This window comes from Trachymyrmex septentrionalis, unplaced genomic scaffold (assembly GCF_001594115.1).
Source record: "Trachymyrmex septentrionalis isolate Tsep2-gDNA-1 unplaced genomic scaffold, Tsep1.0 scaffold79, whole genome shotgun sequence".
NCBI classification, from domain to species: domain Eukaryota; kingdom Metazoa; phylum Arthropoda; class Insecta; order Hymenoptera; family Formicidae; genus Trachymyrmex; species Trachymyrmex septentrionalis.
This window is the reverse complement of record NW_017305977.1, coordinates 1,440,150-1,442,851: the sequence shown is the minus strand read 5'-3', so window position 1 is coordinate 1,442,851 and position 2,702 is coordinate 1,440,150. Positions and strand designations below refer to the sequence as shown.

Genomic DNA, 2,702 nt, shown 5'->3' with positions numbered 1-2,702 from the left:
TTTTAAACTTGGTAAAACATTTACCGAAACCCATAATTTGATGAAACAAGTTTATGGTGATAATTGTGTAGCCCGTACCAGTGTTTATGAGTGGTATACGCGATTCAAGAACGGTCGTGAGGACATAAATGACGACGCACATACAGGTCGCCCAAAATCGACAATTAACGAAAATTCCATCGAAGTTGTGCGTAATTTCATCAAGCATGAGCCAAAATCTTCAGTGAGATACATGGAAATGGAATTGAACATCCCCAAATCAACGATTTATCGCATTTTGACCGAACATTTGGGCCTACAAAAAGTCTGTGCACGATTTGATCCACACAAGTTGACTGACGACCAAAAAATGCTTCGAATTCAACATTCAAAGGACATTATTAAGGAAGCCAAAAAGGACCAAAACTTCCTTTATAGCATTGTTACTGGTGACGAGACGTGGTGTTTTCAATACGATCCAGAAACCAAGCGTCAAAGCGCGGAATGGAAGGCGCGAAACGACCCAAAACCCAAAAAATCGCGTTTTGAGAAGTCAAAAGTGAAGACAATGCTCATTTGTTTTTATGATTCCAAGGGTATTGTGCACAAAGAATTCGTTCCAGCAGGCCAAACAGTTAATGCTGTATTCTATGTAAGCGTTTTGAAGCGTTTGGTGCACCGCATTCGTCGTATTCGGCCAGAATATCGCGAAGAAGGAAGTTGGCGCTTGTTACACGATAATGCGCCATCTCACCGTTCGACACTTGTCACTGATTTTTTGACTAAAAATGACATTTTAACAATCAACCATTCCCCGTATTCACCTGATATGGCACCTTGTGACTTCTACCTATTCGGCAAAATGCATTTGTCCATGAAAGGAAAGCGGTATGTGGACGTAGAAGACATCCAAAGGGCTTGTACCACTATTCTGAAGGACATACCTTTGAACGACATAAAACACTCATTCGAAATGCTTTTAGATCGTGCCAAACGTTGTATTGAGTCCGATGGGGACTACTTTGAATAAACAAATTTGAATTTGAAAAAAAAAGTAAACCGTTGTTGTTTTATTTCAAAAGTTCGGAAAATTTTGGGACGCACCTTGTATATCTCGTTAATAGATATTAACGAGAGAAAAATACGGTTGTCTTTTGTCGCGAATACTTATAAAAATACCTTATTTTTGTTCTTATCAAGCATTACAAAATGCCAAGTTGCTATTCTTTCCTCCTTAGAAGCCTGCCATTTAACGGTAGTTTCATTAGAATCGATGTTGGAAGCTTCCATTTTTTCTTGCATGAGAGTCATCAGATCTCGAAGGAATAATTGTTTTTTTAACTCTGGACATCCTATAAACGTTAAAAAATTATTATTTGATTTGAAATTTATAATAATATACATATGTGAGTATAATTTTCAAGAAAAAATACTTTTATTTTAATTACCTTTCATAGGTCTGCTGGGAGTCGGAACTGGATTACAATTTGGTGTACGATCCTTTGAGGATGTCCCTGGTATTGGCTTACCTGTATCTTGATATACACACCAACAATAACCCGAATAGCATTGCACTCGATGATACCTTCCATCAGACATGCATTGTGGAACGTACAAATTTTCTCGTTTCTGATCTTCCAACACTGATTTTCTATCCGATATGCAATCATTTGCTGTAAAAGAAAAAAAAAATTAATAAACGATCAATTTTATATGTAGAAATTTGCAAAAAATTGCGCTGTATATAAAATTGGCTTCTCTGACAATAATAAGAAAATTAATATAGGATAATTTAAGGACAAAAATGTAAACAGGAAAAGGAGTTGGTGCATTTTAGGCGATTTGGGGAGCACGCAGGGATTATTGTTACCTTTTTTTCTTATTCAATTTTACTTGCTGAATTAAAAAATCGTTGTTAAAATTGTCCTGGTATCTGGAAAATATATTTTTTTCACATTTTGAACAGAAGAAAGCAACAATTGATTTTATTACTTTTTTGAACCATAACTGCGAATTTTTCTTTGTTTTTATCTTATTTTTTATTTAATAGAGGCGCCTCTCTCACAGATGTACATTTTGTATACATGTGCGAAAGAGAGAACGCAAACAAAATAGAACGTGACTGACGAATAGGAGTCGACTCGTACATGTATACAGGGTGTCTCAAAATCGCATACCGCCAGTTACCAACATATTCTCCGTAAAATTCTAAGACGAAAAGCTCTCTATCAAAAAGTAATACGATCAGTAGAATTTAAATAGCGAATGGGCGCGCGTGGAATTCACGGTTAGAGTCGACGCAACTGAAATTGATGCGAGACACTTCAGAGACTTGTAAAGCGTACTTCTCATTACTTTTTGCATTTAATTTAACTAATTAAAGTTAAAATTAAAGTTAAAAATTGTTTAAAGTGTATCAATTTGTTTCAGACATGGATTGTGTCAAAACATGTTTCTCATTATTCTTTTCTTTGCATTTAATTTAATTAATTAGTTCAAAATTATTTAAAATAATTGTTTTACTTTTGTTTTAAAAGTTTGAAAATTGTTTAAAATATCCGCAAGTTATTTAAAAACAATAAAAATTGTTTATAAAACGTTAACATTGTTTGAATATTAAAACGGTTTTACAAATATCAAAATTATGTAAGCAACTTTTTTAATGTTTGTTAACAATATTAACGTTTTATAAACAATTTTTATTGTTTTTAAATAATTTGCGG

The 2,702-nt window shown here is 33.8% G+C and overlaps 1 protein-coding gene across 1 annotated transcript in view; it reads right to left on the bottom strand.

Moving 5' to 3' along the window:
* The window catches only part of LOC108754364 (SPARC-related modular calcium-binding protein 2), a 26,454-nt gene that overhangs the window by 3,872 nt on the left and 19,880 nt on the right, over window positions 1-2,702 (bottom strand). The window contains exons 6-7 of the mRNA XM_018496615.1: window positions 1,428-1,652; window positions 1,159-1,331 (exon numbers count right to left, since the gene is read on the bottom strand). Of these exons, the coding sequence (XP_018352117.1) occupies window positions 1,159-1,331; window positions 1,428-1,652 (398 nt within the window). The remainder of the gene's footprint in view (window positions 1-1,158; window positions 1,332-1,427; window positions 1,653-2,702) is intronic.